At 44.4% G+C, this 26,233-nt stretch overlaps 1 protein-coding gene across 2 annotated transcripts in view; it reads left to right on the top strand.

The window, feature by feature from the left end:
* Window positions 1–25,433, top strand: part of LOC144829335 (mitochondrial fission factor-like) — an 85,979-nt gene extending 60,546 nt beyond the window's left edge. The window contains exons 4-7 of one of the 2 annotated variants that reach the window (XM_078688390.1): window positions 9,967–10,128; window positions 14,144–14,218; window positions 15,559–15,640; window positions 23,571–25,433. In XM_078688390.1, the coding sequence (XP_078544516.1) occupies window positions 9,967–10,128; window positions 14,144–14,218; window positions 15,559–15,640; window positions 23,571–23,702 (451 nt within the window). In that variant the 3' untranslated portion in view covers window positions 23,703–25,433. The remainder of the gene's footprint in view (window positions 1–9,966; window positions 10,129–14,143; window positions 14,219–15,558; window positions 15,641–23,570) is intronic. The other variant, XM_078688389.1, reaches the window with a different exon arrangement.
* The last annotated feature ends 800 nt before the right edge of the window (window positions 25,434–26,233 follow it).

Below are 26,233 nucleotides of genomic sequence, written 5' to 3'. Positions count from 1 at the left end.
GGGTTCTGCTGAAGAAAGCACCTCCCAAGGTTCCAGGACTGGGGTGGCACCACTTGACAGAGCAGACTCACAGATAGCAAAGTCCAGGTGCAGAAGCAGGTAAGTTGGAATTCTTTTATGTCTCAGATACTTCAGATCAAGAGGCCAGCCAACTAACCCTTGGACTCACTCTGGGTTCAAGTGATGCAGGTTCAGTCCTTATCACTGAGGCAGGGAAACAGCAGGCAGCAGGGCAGCACAGCAAGGCTGCAGTCCAGAAAAGCAGTAGTCCAGCACAGTGGCAGTCCTTCAGCAGCACAACAGTTCTTCTCCCTGGCAGAGTCTTCACTGATCCAGAAGTTTACTGAATTGATGGTGTCAGTGGTCTAGTACCCGTACCCAGTTGTGCCTTTGAAGTGAGGCAGACTTCAAAGACAGGCCTTTGAAGTGCACAGAGATCCTCCCTACATGCCCTGACTCCAAACTCACTATAGGGGGGTATGCAGCCCTTTATGAGGGGACAGAACACATCTTATTCAGGTGTACATTGGATTCGGTCCAGCTTCTACCTCCCATCCTGCCAGGATGGCTTATCAAGCGTTACCTAAGTTCTCAGTGTGTGTGTCAGTGTAAGAGTTATACACATAGTCCAGTTGTTACCCTCCTAAGATGTACATCAGAGGCAGGCAGCAGGCACCAAATGGCTAAACTAAGAAATTGACAACTTTCTAAGAGTTGCATTTTCAGAATTGCAATTTCAAATCTGACTTCACTTTAAATTGTGATATTTAAATTGTGATTCCAGAGACACCAAACTTTAAAAGTCTATCTCTTCACAAATGGAAATTGCACTTAAAACATCTAGGACGGTGTTTCCAATGTTAGTCTACTGGAGAGATAGGCCTTACAGTAGTGGAAAAGACATTTGAGAGTTTTTCACTATCAGGACATGTAAACCTTAAAAGTACATGTCCTGCTTTTTAAATACATTGCACCCGGCTCTGTGGGTTGTCCAGCGCCTACTTTAGTGGTGACTTATATGTACATAAAGGGAAGGTTTGGGCCTGGCAAGAGGTGTAACTTGCCAGGTCGAGACGGCAGTGTAAACTGAACACACAGGCTCTGCAATGGCATGCCTGAGCCATGGTTAGAGGGCTGCTGATGTGTTGGCAAAATAAGTGCTGCATGCCCACTAGTATCTTTAATTTACAGGCCCGGGGCACATTTAGTGTACTTTACTAGGTAAATTAAATATGCAAATTGGGGATGAGGCATTATTATCAAGTTTAGGGGATAGAGCACAAGCACTTTAGCGTTAGTTATCAGTGGTAAAGTGTGCAGAGTCATAAAGCCAGCAGAAACAAGGTCAGAAAAGTAGAGGACACCACCAGATTCAGCAGCGGTATTGTTTAGGAAGTGAAGCCTTTACATTATTATTGACTACAAGGCTAGGGGAAGAGAGCACCATCAAGATAGCAAGTACTATTGGTGCTGACATGGCATTTGTTTTCAGGCCAGCTGTACTTTCACAAGGGGATATCAATGAACCTAACAAGGTCCACCTGCACATGGAAACTCACACACTTACACATTGCTCTGGAACCTTTGCTTGTGATTGACCATAGTGTCTCCACCAAAGAGCATAAGATTTGGAAGAGAAAGGCAGAGAGAAAAGACTGCAAATGAAAGGCAAAATGAAGTACAGGCACTAGCAGAAAGTAAATATGGCTACGTAGTAAAAAAATCAAAGGGCTACTGTAGAGGGGGGGGGGGTCGCAGGCTGAAATAGCAGGCAAGGAGGCCGAATGTAATGGGCTATGCCGGTTTATTAAAGCACACAAATGTCCGATAACAACTTGAAGTATGACTCCGGGGGAGGGGACTCGGGTCTTGTCCTTCCGTCGGGTAGGTCTCGGTTCGGTCCTTCTTTCTTTGTCCGGATCCCGTCTGGTTGGCCTTCGGGTCAGAGATGTCGTCGGGGAGGTACCTCGGAGGGCAATAAGAGAAAGAAGGGACCGTTAGACCAGTACTCAGAGACAGCGAGTCTCCTGACACCAACACCGGGTCTGTGGGGGACCGATAAGCGAAGAGAAGTGCGGAAAAGGGAGGAGGGAGGGCGAAGAAGGGGGGAAGGGAATAGTAAGGGTGTCCGAAGGGTGCGTGTGGGGAAGGCTCAAGGCCGGGAGGGTGCTTCACAATATTTACAATGAGAGTGTTTACCGTGCTCCGTGCCTAAAGAAGAGAGAGATTTACACTATGTACACTGAGCGCCTAGTGTGCTCAGAAATGGGTCCTAGGTACTCACGCGGTCCGCCGTAGCCCTCTAGTGGACTACGGCCGCTCTTCAGCCACCTCCTCAGGGACTCCACCAATCCTCCGACCATACGTCTTCTTCGGTTTTCTCCTCTCCGCCGTCCTCTTCGCCTTCTGCCTGAGAATACTGCCACGATGCTCCGACCGCGTCCTGGTCGATGGGTCTGCTTTTCACTGGTGCTGTCGCTATTGTAGGGGCGGGACATCCGGGGTCGATACCGAGTGCTTCCTGCTGGCGGCGGCCGGTGATTGGGTCCTGTAATGGAAAGAGGGGCGGGACACTTCGGGTCACAGGTTCCGCTCTGGCATTGTTGTGAGACACGGGGATTTGCCTGCAAGGGCTGATGTTTGGCCCCCTGGACACCGGTGAGTCGCTAGGGGCTTGTAGTCCTGGCGGGGGTGGAAGGGGGACCGGATCACAGCTACCAAGTTCACAATTTTTTAATGAAAATCTCGAGTGGAAAGAATATATACATTCATGTTACGGTAATATTATTTGCTATAGCGCACGTCTCACCTGGGGACATCTCTGCGCTGTTGCGGATCCTGACAGGGAGTGCGTACCAGAGAAAATCAGAATAAGCAATGTTAGAAATGGGGGTCTCTAGTTGGTTGAGGTAGGTACCTTAGGCCAAATAGGGACCCTTGCTTCAAAGTCAGGGAAAGGAAGGACATCTTCTCAGATAGCCCCTGCTCAACCCCTCGGTAGCTTGGCACGAGCAGCCAGGCTTATCTCCAAGGCAAATGTGAAAAGTATTTGCAACCCTTCTCTCAGTAACCCAATGATGACACCACAAATGGACTCCACACAAGGTTCATAAAAAACAAGTATATGTCTATATAAAAAGATATACGATGAGACCACACAATAAAAATCCAATATGCGTATTTATAATATTTCACCTGGCCAGTTATTAGGCCAGCAAGCCCTTTGTAGGTTCTTCCAGTATTAATGAGCAATTCTAGATGATCCAATGCAGTCCTAATGCAATGCTATGCAGTTCGTAATGCAAGAATCAGGCACTCGCAATGCAAAAATAATGCAGTTCGTTATGCAACAATCAGGCAGGTCGTTATGCAAAAATAATGCAATGCTTAATGCAACAATCAGGCAGGTTGTTATGCAAAATAATGCAATGTGTAATGCAACAATCAGGTAGTTCGTTATACAGAAATAATGCAATGCGTAATGCACAATCGGGTAGTTCGTTATGCAGAAATAATGCAATGCGTAATGCACAATCAGGCAGTCCGTTTTACCAAAATAATGTACTCCGGCACCGGTCAGGGTGCTCCAGGCGGTCTTTATGCCACTCCCGCAGACTCGCTGTCAGCTGCTACCAAAATATGCCCCCCAACACGGGTATGGTGTAAAACAAAGTGTAGCTCCCCACTCCGGCCCTGGTTCTGCCACTTCTCAGCAAGTATGTGCCGCAATACATACTTCAGCGGAGGCTCGAGCTGAAAGAGAGGAAAGGCAGAGAGCGTTTCTCGCCTAGCCCGCACACAGCCCCAGGTGCGACACACGCATGCTCGCTGAGCGTTACCTGGGGGGCTCCTCCTCTCCTTGCAACTTGGGCCTCCGATGCGACTTTGTTGATCTTGGGCAGTGGAACCCGGACCCCCCCTGACGGGGTTGGTTTGAGGTCCCTCCTTGGCAAATACAGGCTCGGACCAGCGGCACAGCTCCTCTAGGCATGCCGGTCCGGGCCGATGGCAATTACGCAGATGTCAGGCTGCAACATGGCACATCCACACAGCGTCGCTGAGACTCACTTAACCGCATGCGTGCGGGCGGAATTCCGCTCGTACGCTGAGATTTTCTAAATCGCACTTTACCTGACGAGCTGGGCTCGTCATGAGCGTGCGAGGAGGCTACGCCATGACGAGCCCAGCTCGTCATCAGCGTCGAAGGGGTTAAGCTCCGGGTGCCCACGGTCACAGGGCAATCGTAACGAAGGTCTCAGTCTGCACAAAGAACACTCACACAGTGTCGCTGAGACTCACTTGAGCTTTGGGTATACACAATGACAGGGCAATCCTCACGAAGGTCTCAGGCTGCACAAAGCACACGCACACAGCGTTGCTGAGGCACACTTGGACTCTGGGTGTACACAATCACAGGACAATCCTCACGAAGGTCTCAAGCTGCATGAAGCACACACACACAGCGTCGCTGAGACTCACTTGGACTCCAGGTGCCCACGATCACAGGGCAATCCTCATGAAGGTCTCAGGCTGCACAAAGGACACGCACACAGTGTCGCTGAGATTCACTTGGATTCTGGGTGCACATGATCATGGGGCAGTTCTTACGAAGGTCTCAGGCTGCAAAAAGCACACACACAGCGTCGCTGAGACACCTCTGGAAACTTTTATGTTCCAGAATTTTCACAACAGGGAGCCAGCTCTCCTTGGGCCCTTGGGGACAAGTTACTTCAGGACACAGCACACAGCAAAGTCCTTTCAAGCAGGGGGACACAGCAAAGTCCCTTAGCCTCTCCTTGGTTAAAGCAGCAAACTGCAGGCCAGCCCCAAACACACAACAATGGTCAGTTCATTCCTTCAGTCTCTTCAGCTGTTTCTTCCTTGGCAGAGGTTCCTCTTGACCACAAAGTAGTTTCAATCCTTTTCAGTCTTGATCAATCCAATGTTCAGGGCCTTCAGCTCCCATAGCTATACCCCTAAATGTCTTTGAAGTCTTCGTTTTCAGGGGGGCACTGACCCCTGTCCAAATCAGTTCTGGGTATCTCCCTGCCAGTGATACCTTCTTCCTTTGATTAGTGAGGGTCTGGATCCTCAATCAGTCAGCAGGAGATGGAGCCATTTATTTATGTGGCAGCCCAGGCCTCTTCACCTGCAGGGGCTACTCCTCCCCCTACACTCCAGATACAGGTCAGCCTGTTGCTGTCTCACCTCCTCCCCTGGGTCAAGACATTCCCCAGATCCTATCACATTTAAATCCAGACAGTCAATCCACAACCAGGCAGAGACTCACAGAAATGTTAGAACACAACAAAACAGCCACTTCTAAAAGTGTGGTTTCTAAACACACCATGCAAAAACCACCTTCACAAAAAGATGTGTTATTAAATTGTGAGTTCAGGCATACTAAACTTCACCTCTCCATCTTAAGCCTATGGGAAGATATTCTGGAAACATTTTACACAGCCCCCCATTCTGTCCCATGGGTAAGATGGCTTTTCAACAGTGAAAAACAAAATGGAGAGTATTTCACTGTCAGGACATGGTACACACCTCAGTACATGTCTTACCTTTCACATACACTGTACCCTGCCCAGGGGGGTACCTTGGACCTACCATAGGGGTATCTGATGTGCATAAAAGGGAAGGGTAAGGCCTGGCAAGTAGGTGCACTTGTTAGGACAACATGCCAGTTTAACGAACTGTGCGCAGGCACTGCAGTGGCGGGCCTGAGTTCTCTCTTTAAGGGTACTTGTGTGGGTGGCACTATTAGTGATGCAGGCCCACTAGTAGCATTTGCATTGACAGCCCTGGTACACATAGTGCACGTTACTAGAGACTTTACTAGTAAGGCAAACATACCAATTATGGACAACCAATCACCATTACACTTTATACAGTGAGCACTTGCACTTTGACACTGATCAGCAGTGGCAAAGTGCCCAAAGCATCTAAGGTAGCAACACCATTTCAGAAAAAAGGTCTAGGGGAAGGCAAAAAGTTTAGGGAACTTTAGCCAAAAAGGACCAAGTCCAACAAGTAGGCTTTTAGTAATTTCTTAAATTTGCAGTATGTGGGAGTCTCTCGCAGGGTTAGAGGGAGTTTGTTCCTGTTCACCTTCAGAAGACTCCTCAAGACCTGGCTCTTCAACCAGTAGCAGCACCCCCCCACCAACCCCCCACCCCCAAGCGCCTTGAGACCCTCACAGGTGTGTAGCACGCTTTATAAATACTTGATTGATTTCAATATCCTGGGGTGAGATAAGAGAAGGCCTTTCCCTCAGTGGGAGTTTGACGAATTCGGGGCACACACAGTATGGCTTAGTTGTTGGATCTGAAATTGCAGCTAGGGACATAACCCGTTGGTTTGTTTTGGAGATACAGCGGGCCTTTGCCTGTTAAGGCATTATACATGAGGCTGCAGATTTTGAAATGGGAGCTCTTCTTCACAGGTAACCAATGCAGACCTTTCAGCAAAGGTGCTAAGGGAGTACCTTCAGACCGGTTCAATAGAAGTCTGGCCGCGGTGCTCTGGAACACCTGGAGCTTGGAGAGCAGTGTGTCACTGACTTCTTCCAGTCAGCTTCTCACCATTGCCTGACCCAGTGTTCTGAGGACATTCGTGGAGAGAAAAGGGAAGATTCTGCTCAGAAGGCACATATTGTAGTAGCAGACGCCTGTGGTTGCTGTAATCTGGTCTTTCATCATTAATGCCTGATCTAATTTTATCCCTAAATCTCTTACTGTTTGTTTGGGCACGGGGATGGCCCCCAATTGGTGGGTACATTTGAGTGTTTGGAGCACACCTGATTGCTAAGCTCTTAGTCTGGTATCTTCTGTTATCTAACGATCTGTGTGCTGCACCTAATGGAGTAAAACCTACTTACTCCTTGTTATAAAGTAAACATGTGGCCAGCTGGCAAAAATTCCAGCCAGGACTTAAGTGCGCACAACTAATATGAATTTTACAATGTTTCTTTCACAATTTAAAACACTTAATTTTTACTGTTAATCTTTGCAGTTTTATTTTTTACTCTTTTTCTCTCAAAGTTGAAGTGAAATTTAACAAAACTAAAAATCACTTTTCAAACAGATACATATACAATATATGATTTTGAAATTCATTCAATAAACAAAATTTTTTTGAAGATGTGGATAAGCCCAATGCATTTCGGGACTTATTTGTAGTCCCTTCGTCAGGGGCAACGTTGAGATCTAAAAGTAATGTACAAGCATATCAATGAAGGCATCAGTACAAATCCATTGAGCAATAATCAAACAGGATATTTCATATCAAGTCCAAAAAGAATAAAAAAAGAAGATACTTGAGGGAAACAATAGAACTCCACCTCCACCAGTGTCACCTCAGTGCCCAAAAGATTACGAAAATCTGAACAACTCACTTCACTGTTAAAGGGCCAGTCCCTCTGTCACTGAATAAATCCGATCAGTATTTAAAAACAAAGACTCTGAAACAGTTCAAGAATATTCTGATTGTACAATATGTCGTTTTTAATGACAAATAACCGAATATTATCAAAGTATGAGACGTTCTCATACCTATAATTGGATGATTTAGGGGCTCACGAATCCAATCTTTGTGGAAGCTCCTTCTCCTAAGAATTCAAAACAAGAATACACTAAACATCAAGTACAAAGAAACCCTGACGCTGCACAAGCTCTAAAAAAAGTTCTAAAAAAGACTCGTCAAGTCTAATGCCAAGCTGTCGCTTGCCGGTGTTTCTGCTAATTGTCTCCGACACTGCAAACGCCTCTCACATTAACCTCGCAATACCCTGGGGATATTAAAACTATGGTCAATATCACTCTCGTTTAGAAACTGTGTATAAAAATGTTCTACAAACGTATTGGAATTCTTACTTGCTAGATTCCTCTCCAACCAGCGTGTATCCTAACTCTGTTTCACTCAAAGCATTCGAGTTTAGAAAGAAACCCGACCGAGCGTAAATTTAAGCAACCATAGAGCCACGATACATCTACCCCATCCATTGGGTAAAAAAGTAGCTAAGCCATTCAGCACGCTCATTACATCTCACCGCTCAAAGACGTACGAAGACGTCGTCACCGTTGCTCCGTGAGCATTTCCTAAACAAACGCTTAACATTGTACAAACTTTATTGAACACGCAAATGCTAGTACAGCAAATCACCCAAGTGAGGAAAAATGATAATGGGAAAAATGAAAAAAATCCAATGAAATGACACATGTTTTGGTCAATGTAAAACAACTTCATATGGGAGTATAGATGCAAAATTTAACAATCAGTTATGAACAGTGCTAATAAACAATAATAGTGCTCAGTAATACCTATTAACCGCGCGCTGATTGGATTAGGTACTTTTTTACCCAATGGATAGGGTAGATGTATCGTGGCTCTATGGTTGCTTAAATTTACGCTCGGTCGGGTTTCTTTATAAACTCGAATGCTTTGAGTGAAACGGAGTTAGGATACACGCTGGTTGGTAATATTTGGTTATTTGTCATTAAAAATGACATATTGTACAATCAGAATATTCTTGAATTGTTTCAGAGTCTTTGTTTTTAAATACTGATCGGATTTATTCAGTGACAGAGGGACTGGCCCTCTAACAGTGAAGTGAGTTGTTCAGACTTTCGTAATCTTTTGGGCACTGAGGTGACACTGGTGGAGGTGGAGTTCTATTGTTTCCCTCATGTATCTTCTTCTTTTTTTATTCTTTTTGGACTTGATATGAAATATCCTGTTTGATTATTGCTCAATGGATTTGTACTGATGCCTTCATTGATATGCTTGTACATTACTTTTAGATCTCAACGTTGCCCCTGACGAAGGGACTACAAATAAGTCCCGAAATGCATTGGGCTTATCCACATCTTCAAAAAAATGTTGTTTATTGAATGAATTTCAAAATCATATATTGTATATGTATCTGTTTGAAAAGTGATTTTTAGTTTTGTTAAATTTCATTTCATTTTTGAGAGAAAAAGAATAAAAAATAAAACTGCAAAGATTAACAGTACAACTTAAGTGTATTGAATTGTGAAAGAAACATTGTAAAATTCGTATTAGTAGTGCACACTTAGTCCTGGCTGGCATTTTTGCCAGCTGGCCCCAATTGGTGGGGCCACCAGTCGTCTGACCAGATGGCGGGGGCTTTTCCAAGCAGCATAATCTCCGTCTTTTCTGGGTTTAACTGGAGGCAGTTCTCAGTCATCCAATTAGAGATTGCTAGCATTCCTGAAGCAAAACGTTTTTTTTCTATTTCCAAGTCTTGGCCTATAGTAAACATCAGCTGGGTGCCATCAGCGTATGATATGATCTCAAAGCCAAAGTGCTCAGTGATCTTTGCTAACGGGGCCATATAAATATTGAACAAAGTGGGACTCAGGCATGAGCCCTGTGGTACACCCTTATCCAAGTGCATTTTGCATGAAGAATAAGGGCCAAGACCGTTTGCTGTCTATCTGACAGAAAGTGCTGAAGCCACTTTAGTGCCGCCCCCTAGACACAGATTGCCTGCAGTCTTTTTAAGAGCCTTGAGTGAGAGATGGTATCAAAGGCTGCCAACAGATCTAATAGTATCAGTACCACGGGTCTTCCTGCATCCACCCCCTGTCTTAGTGAACCGGTCACGGCCAGGAGTGCAGTCTCTGTACTGCACCCAGGTCAGAAATTGGATTGTGAGGGTCAAGGATATGATTCAGTTCAAGATAGGATCCCAACTGCTTATTTTTTTAGGCCTTCAAGTTGTTTACCCAGAAGAGGTTGCAGGGAGATCGGGCAGTAGTTGCTGAGAGATTGTTGATCCAGCGCTGCTTTTTTATATGGGCCGTACACATGCTTCCTTCCACTCTGTATGGAAAGTGCCTGTTCTATAGAGCAATTAAAGATCTCTTCAATCAGGAAAATACAAATGAAATTGCTGCAAGATGGTGGAGTAATAGCCATGTTTCTGTTTGCATGATGCAGGCAAGAGATGCTCTCCAGGCCACGCCCTGTCCTTCCTTTCCCTTCACGCGAGGAGGACGGGAGGATGTACTCATTATCAAATGTTTGCAGGACGCTGCGTTGCTTGGGTATCCTGCTCTTCTGCCGCCTCAGGAACTCCTTCCACTTCCCCGCGAGATCCAGGTGATCGTCTTCTGCATGCTCTCGTCCGAGCATCCTCTTTAATAATTACAGATGGGGGGGATGCATGAACTGGACAATTTTGGCACCACACAATGACAAAAACTCGGAATTGAGATCCTGGGCCTGGAAAACATATGCTGCGTTCTTTGGCTTTACTGAGTAGTTCCATTTCTGCCAGCGGTAAGAGAATCCTGGGTAACTTTAGATTGCTTTGCTTTTTGGTATAGTTTGCATTTTGTTAGCCCTGTTCTTGTTTGTTTCCTTGATTCTGAAGGATCGAATGGGGATGGCCCTATGGCATGGGGCTTGTGCACAGACGTCTTCTATTGTTCTCCTGTTTAAAATGTTCGTTATACTCGGATCATCTCATAATTTGCACCAGAAGTGGTATTGCTTGCAGAACATTTTTCAATAATTGTCTGTATCGTCTCACCTCTTTATGCACCTAATATGAACTTGCATCTGTTTTCTTGCTGCATCGTTTACGCCAGAATTGTCCACTATACATGCCTATCCTCATCATCAATCTGACATGCTCACACAGCAATGCATCCAAAAGCCATAGCAAACTAGCTGGCATAGTCTTGCAAACAAGAAATGTACCAAACAGTATGGCAGTCTTCCATCCAGGAGTCATGGCAGACATGTTAGCACAGTCTTGCATCTAGGAGACATGACAGACATGCTCGCACAGTCTTGCATCCAGGAGCCATGACAGACATGCTCACACAGCCTTGCATCCAGGAGCCATGACAGACATGCTCACACAGTCTTGCATCCAGGAGCCATGACAGACATGCTTGCACAGTCTTGCATCCAGGAGCCATGAAAGACATGCTTGCACGGTCATGCATCTAGGAGCCATGACAAACTTGCTTGCACGGTCTTGCACCAAGAGCCATGACCGATGTATTCGCACACTTTTGCATGGTAGAAAAGCGTGCATAATCTTGCATCCAAGAGCCACTGGAGACATGCTTGTGCAGCCTTTCATCCTACAAGTTATAGTTGCAGTCTTTCATTCAAGAGCCGCAGCAGACATGCTCACATAGTCTTGCATCCAAGAGCTATGTCAAACATGGTTGCACAGTCTTGCATCCTAGATCATGACAGACATGCTCACACACTCTTGCATCCAAGAGCCATGACAGACATGTTCACACAGTCATGCATCCAAATGCCATGGCAGACGTGTTCACACAGTCTTGCATGGTAGACAAGCTCTCACAGTCTTGCATTCAAGAACCACGGCAGACGAGCTCGCACAGTCTTGCATCCAAGAGCCATGTCAGACTTGCTTGCACAATCTTGCATCCTAGAGCATGACAGACTTTCTCATACAGTCTTGCATCCAAGAGCCATGACAGACATGTTCACACAGGCATGCATCCAAATGCCATGGTAGACGTGTTCACACAGTCTTGCATGGTAGACAAGCTTGCACAGTCTTGCATCCAAGGACCATGGCAGACGAGCTCGCAGAGTCTTGCATCCAAGAGCCATGTCAGACATGCTTGCACAGTCTTGCATTCTAGAGCATGACAGACATGCTCACACAGCCTTGCATCCAAGAGCCATGACAGACATGTTCATTCAGTCATGCAACCAAATGCCATGGCAGACGGGTTCACACAGTCTTGCATGGTAGACACAGTCTTGCATCCAAGAACCGCTGCAGCTGTACTTGCACATTCTTGCATCCAACAGCCATATCAGATATACTCGCACAGTCTTGCATCCAAGTGCCATGTCAGATATACTTGCACAGTCATTAATGCCAGAGTCATGGCAGACATGTTTGCACCGTCATGCATCCAAGAGCCACAGCAGACATGCTTGCACAGTCTTGTATCCAACAGCCATGTCAGTTATAGTTGCGGTTTTGCCACGGCTGATGTGCTCACATAGTCTTGCATCGAAGAGCCATGACAGACATGCTTGCACAGTCTTGCATCCAAGAACCACGGGAGACGTGCTCACAAGGTCTTGCATCCAATAGCCATGTCAGATATACTCGCACAGTCTTGCATCCAAGAGGCATGCCAGATGTACTTGCATAGTCTTTCATCCCAGAGTTATGGCAGACATGCCTGCACTGTTGTGCATCCTGGAGCCACAGCAGACATACTTGCACTGTTGTGCATCCAAGAGCTATGACTGACATGCTCACACAGTCTTGCATTCAAGAGACATGACAGACATGTTCCTGCAGGCATGCATCCAAATTGATGTACGTCGTTACAACGCATGCTTTTACAACGCATGCCTTTACGACGCAAGTTTTACAACACAAGTCGTTACAACGACTTGCATTGGGGGGCGCTGGATAGTGAATAGTTTAATTTACTATTCCAACTCCAGTCCCCATGGATAGTAGGGAAGGTGTTGGATAGTAAATTAAAACTATTCCCTATCCTAGAGCGCCCCCCAGCGCAAGTCGTTGTAAAAGTTGCGTTGTAATGGTTGCGTCGTAAAGGTACTTTGTTGTAAAAGGTGTGTTGTAAACGCTGTTCCCCATCCAAATGCCATGGCAGAGGTGTTCACACAGTCTTTCATGGTAGGCAAGCTCGCACAGTCTTGCCTCCAAGAGCCATGTCAGACATGCTTGCACAGTCTTGCATCTTAGAGCATGGCAGACATGCTCACACAGTCTTACATCCAAATGCCATGGCAAACGGGTTCACACTCTCTTGCATGGTAGACAAACTCGCACAGTCTTGCATCCAAGAATCACTGCAGATGTGCTTGCACGGTCTTGCATACAACAGCCAAATCAGATATACTCGCACGGTCTTGCATCCAAGTACCATGCCAGATATATTTGCACAGTCTTTCATTCCAGAGTTATGGCAGACATACCTGCACTGTTGTGCATCCCGGAGCCACAGCAGACATGCTTGCACTGTTGTGCATCCAAGAGCTATGACTGACATGCTCACACAGTCTTGCATTCAAGAGACATGACAGACATGTTCCTGCAGGCATGCATCCAAATGGATGTACGTCGTTACAACGCATGCTTTTACAACGCATGCCTTTACGACGCAAGTTTTACAACACAAGTCATTACAACGACTTGCATTGGGGGGCACTGGATAGTGAATAGTTTAATTTACTATTCCAACTCCAGTCCCCATGGATAGTAGGGAAGGTGTTGGATAGTAAATTAAAACTATTCCCTATCCCAAACCCCCCCCCAGCGCAAGTCGTTGTAAAAGTTGTGTTGTCATGGTTGCGTCATAAAGGTACTTTGTTGTAAAAGTTGCATTGTAAACGCTGTTCGCCATCCAAATGCCATGGCAGAGGTGTTCACACAGTCTTTCATGGTAGGCAAGCTCGCACAGTCTTGCCTCCAAGAGCCATGTCAGACATGCTTGCACAGTCTTGCATCTTAGAGCATGGCAGACATGCTCACACAGTCTTACATCCAAATGCCATGGCAAACGGGTTCACACTCTCTTGCATGGTAGACAAACTCGCACAGTCTTGCATCCAAGAATCACTGCAGATGTGCTTGCACGGTCTTGCATACAACAGCCAAATCAGATATACTCGCACGGACTTGCATCCAAGTGCCATGCCAGATATATTTGCAGTCTTTCATTCCAGAGTTATGGCAGACATGCTTGCACCGTCGTGCATCCCAGAGCCACAGCAGACATGCTTGCAGAGTCGTACATCCAAGAGCTACGACTGACATGCTCACACAGTCTTGCATCCAACCAGGTGCCGAGCTGGCGTGATTACGCAGCCTTTTATCTAAGGGTCAGATCTGAGGTGTTTACACAGCCCTGCATGCTGCTGCCCTTTCTGACATAGACGTCACGTTTTTCATCCAAGTGCCAGCCCTCACATGCTGATCTCTATTTAGTTCTATATTTGTATTGTACATGATGTTTTCTATTGCATCTTTTCTGACAGTGGGTTTGAAGGGTGAAGCTGTCTACAACATTGTGCCTTTTTGCAGCACCTTGACAGGTTCGCGTGTAATTAACTTCTGCTTTCTATGTTGTAGTTCGCCTTCCCTTGAGGAAAATGAAGTCTTCAGTCTGGAAACTTCGGGAAAGTCACTTCCTCTTTTGTTACCCAGGTAGCTTCGGTTTGCTCATTCTCGAGGGCACATTTCTAAATGTCGGGATAGTTGAATCTAATGTAGTGAGTGATTTCTCATTTTTTGTCGGGTGCTATCCCTCAGCTTCCAGATTGTCCCCCTCCCTTGTGCTATCTGGATGAAAAGTAAGAGAAAATACTATTATTCCAGGACAAAGTGCATTCAAGCCAAGCCCTGTTCATGTTGCATAGTCATTCGTTTTGAAAGTCCAGCAAATTGAGTATAAAAATGGTCTATAGTGTTGTACCTTGTTAGCTCCCACTTACCTCTTTGTCAGATGTAAGTAGTTTTACAGGTGGGGGTGCTCGTCTTTAGTCAGCACACTTCTGCATCATGACCAGGAGGACATTTGACGTAAAGCATTCCTCTTGCAAGTGATGCTCATCACAATTATACTGTTGCTACTAATAGAAATAATAATAATCATCATAATATTAACTCTTGCAACTTGCCTTCACTATCAATCAACTCAATGGTCCCATTAATTGTCTGTAGATACCTACAAGTTCTGTCCTAGACTGACACCTCAACGAGCAGCCTTTGTAATATACGAGGCTGCTCCCATGGGGCACCCCTATCATTCGAGACTTCTGTTACGAAGGGGTCCGGGTTTCTTGTCAAATAAGCAAACCCTGCACTTCTAAGTGCACAGAGTGATGTGTGCTTGTGTTGTGTCTATTTGAAAAAATGGCCTGTTAGTTGGGACATACCTTTTGAGAGTGGCAGTGTACATGAGAGGATTTCTGTCTATTTGTCCATGGTTGTACATCCGAAGAATAAAATCTAAGTGCTGCTAGAGCTGGCAATGTGAGGGCTGCAAACTGCTGCTGTACACTGTCTATTCTGTATGTGACGGCCATTTTGTTTCTTAATTATTAAGGCGCGGTGAGTCTCAATCCCAAGTACAAGTTTTTGCTTGTCGAAAGCTTTTAACATGGAGGCTTTTAACCTGAGGGTACAGAACATAAATCTGCTCCTTGCAGAAGTGTAACTTGTCTTATTCTGAAAGTGTTTCCTCCATGAACAGGGCTTCCCACTGGACTGCTAATTAAGGTGTTTGTCCAGACAAAGGTTATATACCTATATCTGCTCCGTGGACTACTGCTACCAACTTGTCTTGATTTTAAAGAAAAACAAACCTATTTTTCTAGACGGGGTTTTCCATAGAACTGATAAGTCCAACCCTACACCCTCTACTATTCACAGCCACAGATAGAATGCTACGGGGTAAATGCTCTAGGGCATGTTTTTGATCCATAAGCATGTGCTCTTTTTATGCAGAACACACCAGTTCACTGATAAGAGTTTTCTTTCTTCAGTCCCCAGGAAAATGACCCTAACAGATCGAGTAGACCAGTTGACGATCTTGGTTTGCTGGAGATCGTAGCCATGAGGAACCAGGTAAATGATTTGTCTTATCTACACCCAATTAAATAAATAAAATCCCAAACTTGTCAAATTAATTAAAATTCTTCGGACCATTTGTACTAATTCACTGACAACAAAAAAGACTGCATAACAATTTTTCTGCGACCAGTAATTTATTTTGTGAACTGACCTGTGTACTAATAGGTCAGCTTACAAAATCAGAAATGTTGAGTGTGTCGCAGGAATACCTGCCTAATTCATTCATTAGGCAAGTCGCAAACAGCATCTCCCTCCGATTGGCTACCTTCACAGGAATGATGGTCTGTGACAGTAAACCACCATCATCACTTGAAAGCTTTTCAACGCTGATTTTTTATTTTATTTAAAGTAGCCAGAGTTTATTAAAGGAAACAGGTCTGTTTTGAAAAATAAATTTTTCCATTTTGAAACGCCTCAGTGAGAGTGGGCAGTGCTCGCCTGGAAAACTGCCTTCTCCTTTGTGAATCAGTTGTCACACCAACTGGATAGTCAATAACTGGCTAAGGGTTTATGACTGGAATTCTGGGCGCTTACCACTTTGCAACTTAGAAAGAACATCCTAAGCACATCCCTTCCAAAATGCGCATTGGTAATTATTTCTAAACCAATTTAGTAACTCAGAATTATTTTTCAAATTGCTAGATGGGTTTAGTGCATTAGAAAAAGCTATTTGCCATTGTAAACCTTTGATTTTGCACATCACAGCGTTTGCAACCGGTACAAAGATTTGTACACCTGGCCTTTTGATTGCTCTCCCAAATTCCGTTGCTGTCTCTTCAGTCTGCTGATCCTATATTAAACTGCAAATGCAAGGTGTACTTGCAATTAATTAGTCACTCCTAAATTTTACCAAAACTCCTCGTACCTATCAGAATCTGATACACTCGTCCTCAGTGATCTGGTTCAGCTTTTGTCATGAAGTTTCAAATTTCCGATTGTACGCAGATTGAAAATCTTAGCAAAAAGGAATATGGTTATATGTTAAAGTTAGCTGGAAGGAAATCAGGAGGCTATGCAAAGAACATTTTAGAGAACACTGAAATCTCATTTTTGAAAATAATTGAGCGTTTTATGCTGCTAGCTTTAAGCATGAATTGTTCACAACTGCCTGATTTTGGAGAACTAATGTTCCAAAAGTGGTACTCTCCACAGTTGTCTTTCAGGATATTTAGGGGCCTATTATGATTGCGGTTTTTCCGCATCCTCCGGGCCGGCGGAAGCCACCGCCGGCCCGGAGGATGCGGAAAAACCACAGCGGACCCACCAAAGATCCACCGCCACATTAGGATGGCTGGTGGGTCCTGGTTTCCGTCCGTAGCTTTTCCGCCGCGGTTGGCTTACAACCGCGGCGGAAAAGCTCTAATATGGTGGTGGTGTCTCTCAGACACCGTCCGCCATATTAGGAAGGGCTTTAAAACATGCTTTTCCTCGGCGGGTTTTCCGCCGTGGAAAAGCATGTGTAACTTCACTGCGGGGGCCCGTTGCGGGCCCCCTAGGTGAAGGTGGGGGTGGGGGGTGCACATGGGGGGTACCTATGGTACCCCCCTGCATTTGTATGCAGAAATCGGCAGGCACCGCACGGTGCCTGCCGCTTTCTGCATACAAATGCAATGTATGCATTTTTACCATTGCGGCGGATGCAGCTTGAAGCCACACCCGCCGCAATGGTAAAAATAGAGGATGTGACCGCCAGGGTGGCGGTCACATCCTAATTGCACAGGAGGGAACTCCGCAGGCAAGGCGGAGGTTCCCTCCTGCTCTATGGTGGCGGACGGACTCAGGCCCGTCCGCCATCTTAATCGGCCCCATAGAACGGCATGATCACTGTCAGTCAGACATTGCATTTTATTTCGCCAAAATGCTATAAAAAGCATGTAACACATCACTTAAATAAAATTCAACGTAAAAACAATAATGTTCAATAAAACACAAAAAAATGACATTAAATATTATCTATAATATAGTAACATTTCGGAAAATATTAATTCTCGTTTAGAACAAGGCCTCAATTGAAATGTTCAAGCTCATATTGGTTTCTAATCCGGATCGCACTCATAATAGCATTTAGCACTGCATGGCACTTGTGTATCATGATTAATGTTTGCACAAATTCCATGGCAGGCTGGGATTGTCTGATCTCGACCTGGCACAAGAAAGGAATCCGAAAGGTACTTATTGGGCCTGCATAAAGTGGATAAAATAAGATAAAGTTACATGTGCTTTGTTTGGTGGCGTTATCACAGTGACATGGGGGTGATGTCATGATGACTGTATTGAATAGAAACTTGGGAATATGGTGAAGAGATGAGTCCTGATTTGAGCTGAAACTAAGTCTCCAGAAGACTGAAATAATATGACCAAAAGTGTTAACCTGGTTTCTATAAGGAACCATTAGCTGAGCCTTTGGTAGCTTGGTTCAAGCAGTAAGACATTCCGTAGAGACAGTGTGTTCAGAATGTTAAATCAAACAAAAAATACATAAAAGATGAAAATAAATTAACAGTTTAAACAAAGTTAGTTAAAACATAAAACATTCAGTAAAACGAGTGAATTCACATATTCAAGGAAACTGTTTAAAATATATGTAAGTGGATGATGTAAAACGATCAAACATTTTCAAGAAAAAAGTGGGACCACTATTATTTTAAGGTACCTAAATGTCGAGTTCAATTCGATGTAGAGTTCGAATTCAGTTGAGGTGGTGCAACCATGCTGGGGCCCTCTTTGAAGTATTATCAAGTTAAAAATGAACTGAATGCGCTGATGGAGCTCTGGCTCAATGAAGGTGAACAGCCGATAATTAATTGTCGACTTGTTTGTCAAGAAACGGGAATTCTAAGGTGGTGTTGTGGTGGCTGAGTCTCAAACTCAAAGGAGGTCAAATGAGTTGGAACTCCAATGATGCAAAACAGAACAGAAAGTGAACTATGAGGGGACTCTGGTTGAGGTGGGCTGGGTGCAGGTGTTTCTAAGACTCTGAGGTGTAGCCAAAGCTATGCAGACGTTTCCAACTGGGTGCGGTTACTCTTGTAGCTTAATACTAATCTGGAAGGTTGGGATTGAAATTCGACCAGACATGGAGATTCTTCACAACTTCAATAGCTACATATTAAAAGATGTGGTTCAAAATCAGCTGTACAGGTTTAGGTTTCTTCGGTACTAGTTTGACTGGACCATGACCATTCTGAGTAACATCCTATGGACACAGGCTGTTGTTAGTCTTCTCTTGAATTGAACTCGACATTGGACACAGGTTTTTAGGTCTCGCCTGTCGATGCGCATGCGCATCGAGCAAGCGAGACTATAGGGGCTCATCGACTCTTTATCTAACTTGCAAGGAATCGTGGCGATTCCTTGCAGTGCCCGTGACTTTTAAGCTCAATGCGCATGTGCATTGAGCTTAAAAGCGCGTGCACAGCCGCCCGCATTCCTCCGACACCTTTGAAGTGAAGCTTAGCTTCACTTCAAAGGCCCGGCTTCTTCACACCCACATGCCGCTCTGCCCCGCTCCGCCCCCTCCCCTGAGTCAGCACTGCAGAGAAAGCCGCCTCACGCTTTGAAGCCTGTGCATCGGCCATTATCTTTCGCCTTCCTTCTCGCTCACTTAAAATGGCTTTCCAGTCACCACGGGTGGCGGCAACACGAAGCGCAAGTCTTTTGTTGCTTCGAACGAGATATGCAAGTAGCCAGCCTGAACGCCTCACCCCGGATTCCTCTGTTTGTACACGCTTGATATATTTTATTCCTGCAGTATTTGTTAGGCTTCGGTGGGAGAAATGACACTCATTTCGCGTACACAAATGTTTTTTTGAATCTGAGCATATTTATACAGAAGCCCTTGTGTTGTATGGAAATGAGATTAAACGTGTATTACCACCTCCGAACCTTATTGTTTTTATTCTTTTCTATTTGCCTCGTACAACGCATTTTGCACCTTCAATACAAGAACTATCGCATATGGCTTGAATCTGAGCATATTTATACAGAAGCCCTTGTGTTGTATGGAAATGAGATTAAACGTGTATTACCACCTCCGAACCTTATTGTTTTTATTCTTTTCTATTTGCCTCGTACAACGCATTTTGCACCTTCAATACAAGAACTATCGCATATGGCTTGAATCTGAGCATATTTATACAGAAGCCCTTGTGTTGTATGGAAATGAGATTAAACGTGTATTACCACCTCCGAACCTTATTGTTTTTATTCTTTTCTATTTGCCTCGTACAACGCATTTTGCACCTTCAATACAAGAACTATCGCATATGGCTACACGTCTAGGCAGGAGGAGTACATGATTTCGAGAATGCCCTATTAAACTGCATTATTTTGGCGTATACCATAAAATCGGTGCAACTCCCACGGTCTGACTACCAGTTACAGTCCCCAGGGGGTTATTTCTCCATAAGACCCTAGTACTGTTCGTGGTCTTTGCAGTTGTGTCGCACGTGCATTCGGCTTCTGTGTACGACTCCGGCCTCAGTCTCTACCTGGGGGAGGGGGTGGGCTGGGCAGCTCGGTTCTCCTGCCTGTGAGCGTCGCACGCACTATGCTTGTCGCAGCTCTACACAATGCTTGTCGCAGCTCTACACATTTCACGCACCGGGCGCCACGTGTTTGAGTATATCTCACGCACCCTGAATCTCGTACAGGCATGGTACCGGTGTTCACCTCACACACTTTGTTTTTGAGAGTCACACACAACACGCTTATGTTTCCGAGTATCTCACACTATTCCTGCGTCTGTGAGCATCTTCCATGTTATTTTTTTCATTTATTTTATTTAATGCGATTTTATATAGCGCGAATATTATCCAAGGTGTCAGAGCGCTTTACAGGGGCATCACAGGCACACACCAGGCGTCTCGAGAGCGTCAGACTCGCCCATACTCGGCGTCTATCTCACACCCGTGTGTGTGAGCCTCTCGCGCTCTGAGCGGTTCACACGCACTGTACACGCTCGTATTCTCACACCAGGGTTACCCTGTGTGGTAAAATCACACACAGGGCTCGTTTGTTGGCACCTCACACCAGTTTCCCATGTTAAACGATCTTTTCCCACCTCACACTTCTGTGTTTCTATTCCTTCTCCACCTTCCCGTGTGTGAGGAGCCCCACGCATTACATACAAAATGCTTCATGTGTTTGTCTCCCACATACTTGAGTTTGTTGTGCTTGTGTTGTGAGCATCTCATGCACTGCTCTTTTGTGACCTCGTGCGGTGTACTCGCTTGGAAATGTTTCTCACAGTTTTCAAGTATCTCCCTCGGGCTCTCGTGCTGTGTTCATCGCAAACACCACACTTCTGAGTACCACCCACACACAGCCACCTCGTTCTGTATATCGAACTATGCTCATCATTGTGCATTTCCCGCTCCACATCAGGGCTTCTCGCGCGTGTACCTGTATCTCACACACGCCCGCGCATCCTAGCATCTGGCATGCTGCAAGCTTTTCATATTTGTAAGGTTCTCGCACCGTGCGTCTCCTTTTGCACCTCACTATGATACAGGCGTGAGGCGTCTCATAACTCACTCACCCTCACTCACACTCACTCACACTCAGTCACTCTCACTCACCCTCACTCACCCTCACTCACCCTCACTCACCCTCACTCACCCTCAACCCCTCACTCACCCTCACTCATCCTCACTCACCCTCAACACCTCACCCTCACCCACCCTCAACCCCTCACCCTAACTCACAATAACCCTCCCTCACCCTCACCCTCACTCACTCTCACTCTCACTCACCCTCAACACCTCACTCACCCTCAACACCTCACTCACACTCAACTCCTCACTCACCCCCACCCTCACTCACCCTCAACACCTCACCCTCACACAGTGCAATAGGTCTCACAGGATTTTTAGTTAAAGCTTTTACAAATGTTTATTGCTTTTTTGATTTGTAATTCTTTAGCATTGGCTACAAAAAATAAAAATGCAAAAGATTTACAACAAAAAACCCATAAACAATTCTAAATGCACTAACTCTAATGCTGCGAGACCTATTGCATTTCCAATGCTTGTTGTTAGTGTTCTCTTGAATTGAACTCGACATTCCTCCAGAGGGCTGCTCTCAGGGGGCACACTGACAGTGCGCCACCTAAAAGGTGTCGCACTGTGAGTGCGCCCCCTAAGAGCTTCTTTGCCGCTGCGGCCGTGTCTGTAATATGGCGAGGTTGCGGAGGGCAAAGAATTCCCTCATTTACATAGGGCATGCCCCTCTGCAAATGACAGAACGCCCCCTGAATGTAGTGCAGGTGCTATAAGTGCGCCAGCGCTATCGGTATTACTGAAGGGGACGCACAAGCGTCTGCACCCCCTTCTGTAATACCAAAGTGCCTGGGGTTACGCAAAGCAGGCACAAACACCCATTGCCCCCCCCGGGGGCACTTACTGTAATACAGCCCCAGGTGTCTGATTTTAAAACAGTTGTTATAGATGCAGGTGATTTGTCCTTTGGTAGACTGTCTCTACTTACTTACTCTAACTACAAAGATTTGCCATTAGGCATCAGAGATTTGGGAAGCATATTCTCTCCTGTCAGGTCAGCAGGATTCTCTTCTGATTAAACTATTTGAATACATTTCAACTTGATGATACTCCCTTGTGCAATAAAACAGAACCAGCAGTCTAAAATGGAATGTTTTTTAATGGAAAGTTAGTGATATTACATTTTGAAAATGGCATTGAGCTACTACAGCTCGCCGCTAGCATATTATCAAGTTCCGTACCACTGGTTTGTTTTGGTTATCAGTTTACCATGTTCCCGTCTACTTGAACACCCTGGTTAAATTGAGTTGTTCTTGACTTTTGGTTTCTTTCAGGAGGCGGTGCTAGTGCATGTGCTATGTAGTACGATGGTGAGAAAACAGGCTGCCAGTTCCATTACTTTATATCTTAGCTAGGCTTGAAGAATTTCAAGCTCAATTATTTAAATAGTTTCATGGAATTCAAAGAGAATGTTGGCTACAAAAAGTTTTTTTAAATGCCTTTAGTTTAGAAGTCGCTTCTGAGATGTTCCTTAAACTGTAAATGAAATTGGAGAATACTCATTTATTGGCCTTATATTGAATGATGCATTTCTGTCTAGCTCAATCTTTATTCTCATGTAGTGGATGCAAACCTGAAGGTTTAGCTTAGTGGTCATCAAAAGAAAAAATTGTCATAGTAGTTTGGTACATCTATTGTATCTGTTAAATTAGCTAACTTGATTCGGATGACAGATTTGCTGATAACACCCTAAAGACCCTTAAAAAGAAAGATGCTTTAACGCCCAATTAGATAATACTGAGCAATACATATGTTTGTAACATGCCCAGCTGTATAGGAAGTGTGGATTAAGATCTTCCAGAAATTCTGCATTGAACCAGCTATCATTCTGTTTGATCATTCAGCTGAAGATTTAATGTTGTATGTTATGACATGTGGATCACCAAATACTGGAAAAGCAACATCTCACCTATTAATAAGGGTTATTCACCTCAATGGTGGGGAGATCTGATCAAGGCATATTTATTCAAATGCTAGCCTAGCACGATGGTGTTAGGAGCAGCTCGATAATGACTCATTTTGAAAATACAGAATTGTACATATTTTTTTCCAGACAATTCTTTGTAAGGATGAATTATGTTGTCTTTTTTCTTCTATTTTCAATTAAAATGAGACTATTATGTTGTATATTATGAGTTGATACCTCGGGTAAAAAAAAAAAAGAGATAGGTTGATGGAGACCATTTTCGCTCTGCTAATGTGTAAATCTTTAGGGAGACCTCTATTCTTTGAGCCCTCCAATTTCAGCCTTCCCTGAAAGGAACAACTTCTACAAGATGTAGTTATATGAGGAGCAGTACTCCGCATCTGACTAGGGAATGCTTTTGCTTTATTACATTTTACTTCCAGTCTTGTTTCTTTTTCAGCTGATCAAGATTTCTAGGAGGCTTCAAAATCTCGAAGAAGAAAGAGCAGGTGGATACCAAAAAGAATTGTTGATCTTCTCTGCTCTCTTAACAGCTTGCCTGCTCAACACCCTGCTCTGGTTGAGAAAATAGCAAAATGCTTGCAATGCCCATCCCTGAATGCTAGGGAAGTGGATACAGGCTGTTATGCTCCACAGAACTGGAAAGTCTCCACCTAGGGGAGCTGCCTCATGACAAGATCCATTTCTCACTACAGAGTGCTACGGGTTCCCATGAGGTCTCCTGCTATCCCTCTGGTCCAATTAAAAAGTATGATCTCTGCAGTGGATGTGCATTTAATGGGGACAATCTGTACTCCTGACTCACGTTTGTACCAACCATTTTGGTTTCATCACATAGTGTCATGTTGTGCCAGGGCTCGTTATCATATATACACACCAGCTAAAGACCAAAGAAAAGGCCCTTTATGCATATTTGGACTTCAGTAATACAACGTGTCGTTAACACAACAACCAGAGTCGAAATTCATGACAAACAGCTTTGAAAATGTAGAGTGACTTAAGAATATGTTTATCTTCTGTTTTGTTTTGTTATTATGAAATATGAGGCAATATAAAGCAGTTATCCTACGTTTCTAAACAATAGGCTGTTTCATTTATGTATCTAATGTCCTGGGTCTTCCTAATTTGGAAACTGTTACATGTTAGGTGTCCAAATGCATTCATTTGGTAGCAGTATGTCGGGTGCTTTTCATCTTCCAAGAGGTGCCAGCCATGCATCTTTTAGCATGTGCCACACTCCCATAAATAATCATCACCCTGATGCTGATCCTGGTAGCTGCTAAAATTTTAATAAACATTTCTCCTTTATTGCTGCTCAAATGTGCCTTATTTCTCATTTTAACTACTCTAATTCCTCTTCTTAATGGTACCACTTTCTCGGTTGACTTCCCACTACATGCAGCTTGTAGTCATTATTCTAGTTTGCCAAGCAATTTGTTAAATATAACACTCCTTTCCCTAAATGTCTACTCAAACCCAAGTTGCCAAACTAATGATGCCAGGCACTCTACCCATTTGTATAATTTCTGGGTTTTTTTTAATATCTCTTATGCTTTGTTAATTGTCACATCTTCTAAAATGAGTGGCAAACAAATGTTGTGAGGTTAATAGGGCCCATAGAGTAACCCTTATATTTTTTTATGTTTGCATGTGAAGTTGACGTTTTTTAGACAATGACTTTTGCCACGTTTTTGCTTGTGTGCTAGAATGCTTTGCTTACAAATACATTTCTTCATTGGGACATTTTCATACCATCGTACATTTTGTCCAAGGACCACATACATTGCGCATATTGACCTTGCATATTGTTGTCTATTTGGAGACAGCTGTGAATTGGTAGATTCAATAACAGCAACCGGATCTGAACACAGACACAGTGCTAATAGGCTCAGTTTTCATTATATAAACTCCCCCAACCCTCCATTCGGCAGAGGAGCATTTACATGGATTGTCGTGGTCACCCGTGCATTGAATTCTAGCCCAGCTGAACCTCATCACTATCCTGAGAAGGATGGAGGCTTCCGGAAGAAACATGCACACAGGAAAATGTGGAGTTAAATCACTCCAAAGTATCTGGCAGCATCATCTTCACCCTATGTTTCCTAAGATAGGTGGCGCTAGGTAGGAGTACAAATATATGTATTCATATAATCAATTCAAAAATCAAAATGGTTTAATTATTCATCATTTTCACCATTCTTGTAATATTGGTTAAAATTCTTTGTTCCCTTCTACTAATCATTGCTGCACACATATGTTACACAAGAATCCAATGTCTTCAATAAATCGTTTGAAATGCCAATTTGTGTATTTCTTGTGTCTCCCCTTTGGGTATTTATTTATTTCATTTATTTATAACGTTTCGTATAGCGCGAACAAGACCCAGATGGGTATCAGAGCGCTTCACAATTTGGAGTTTTGTAAATAAGAAAGGGTTTCAAACTATTGCCATTTTAGAGTACGTACAAGGAACAGTGACAGAGGGGGTATCAAACGACATCACATTTAAATAATACAAAATATGCTGGGAGAAGAACACACATAACGTATGAGAGTATAACCGAACACCTCTGGACTTCACAAGTGATGGTCTAAATAGTACTTAGTCCGAGGGCGGTGAGTGAGACAAATAAACCAAGTTCAATTAAGGCAAGAACTTGTTCGTAAGGATGATTTTCACTTCCATTTTGAAAGAAGCCATTGACGAGATTCTGCAGACTTCCGGTGGGAGAGAGTTCCAGATCTTCAGGCCGAGCCTGAGAAAGCTCTGTGCCTCATTCTCTTTTTGCAGAAAATCTGTGGTTTCAAGAGGAGAGACTTTGCACTTCTTGATGATCTACGCCCTCCTGATTGTTCTAGCGTTTGCCCCAAGTAGCAGGGGATATTGAAATGGATGGCTTTGTGAGTCTTGCAGGCAATCTTTAGCTGTGCCAACCAATTTAGGGAATTAAGGGATTGGGAAATGTGAGCATTTCTCTTTGTACCCGTAATCAGTCTAGCTGTGGCATTCAGGGAAGCCCGCAGTGGGGCCATGGTATATGTGGGGAGGCCACAGAGCGTAGCACTGCCATAGTCTAGCCTGGGCAACACAAGTGCTTGAAC

This window comes from Lissotriton helveticus, chromosome 4_1 (genome assembly GCF_964261635.1).
Source record: "Lissotriton helveticus chromosome 4_1, aLisHel1.1, whole genome shotgun sequence".
NCBI lineage: Eukaryota > Metazoa > Chordata > Amphibia > Caudata > Salamandridae > Lissotriton > Lissotriton helveticus.
Note: the sequence above shows the minus strand (reverse complement) of the source record. Positions and strands in the feature narration are given on the sequence as shown.